This window comes from Trypanosoma equiperdum (assembly GCF_001457755.1).
Source record: "Trypanosoma equiperdum strain OVI genome assembly, contig: ctg_3, whole genome shotgun sequence".
In the NCBI taxonomy this organism is placed as follows: domain Eukaryota; phylum Euglenozoa; class Kinetoplastea; order Trypanosomatida; family Trypanosomatidae; genus Trypanosoma; species Trypanosoma equiperdum.
In genome coordinates this window covers 1,078-1,870 of record NW_027124310.1, presented here as the reverse complement: position 1 = coordinate 1,870, position 793 = coordinate 1,078, and the positions used below count along the sequence as shown (strand labels likewise).

The following is a 793-nucleotide window of genomic DNA, read 5'->3' as shown; positions in this document are numbered from 1 at the left end:
GTTAAGAATGAAATCCAACAAAGTGTGCTCCAGGTGCTAAAAAAACCAAAACTCACAGAGCCTTTGATTGAGGTTCCTGAGGATACTACAGTTATAACTGAAGCCGAAATTGAATACATGAAGTTGTACAAACCACAATCAGGGAGTTTCCCGGTTGTTTATGCGTTCTTTTTCGTTGAGAACCCGAAGACTTTTGTGGGACTGCAGTACACAATTTCCGAGAGGCATCCTTGTAGCGTCGGCGGATTAGTTAAGATGAAGAGGTATTTGCGAAGTTACTTCCAAGGTTGGGACAATTTTTCCAATGATATGGTATGGGAAATAATATATGTTCAAAGGGTTGACAGCGAAATATTTACGAGGCCGCAGAAATGTGAAAAGTCAACCGGAAAGGGAAAACATAATAACGAGGATGAGGAAATGTTTTGGAGAAAGAAAGTGCGTCAATTCTCGGTCTCACTTAATGAACGCATTATTGCACTATACGTTGAATTGCAAGTGAGAATGAGCAACCAAAACAAGCCTAACGACGAAGGTGGCAACAGTGCATAGGGTGCGGAAGGAAAGTTGTCAGGTAACTAGGACGAACAGAGAAATATTTCCCAGGATTAAGTAACATATGAGTAAGTTCATTAGGATGGTGAGCATTTCAAACACACATTTGCGATGCGTATCATTCCACGTAGCTGAGTGGTCGATAATCCTCAGAACTATTGATACTTTTTTACTCTCTTCTTACATTTCCATTTCCTATTAGTAATTTTTTGTTTATGCAGAGCGATACGACAGAACA

General features: G+C 40.0%; 1 protein-coding gene across 1 annotated transcript; it reads left to right on the top strand.

Moving 5' to 3' along the window:
* Nucleotides 1-117: 117 nt before the first annotated feature.
* On the top strand, nt 118-552 carry TEOVI_000169800 (retrotransposon hot spot (RHS) protein, putative; the record flags this gene model as incomplete). The annotated part of the gene is made up of 1 exon (XM_067224899.1): nt 118-552. One exon carries the CDS (start codon nt 118-120, stop codon nt 550-552), a length of 435 nt encoding a protein of 144 aa, XP_067081000.1.
* Between the last annotated feature and the right edge of the window lie 241 nt (nt 553-793).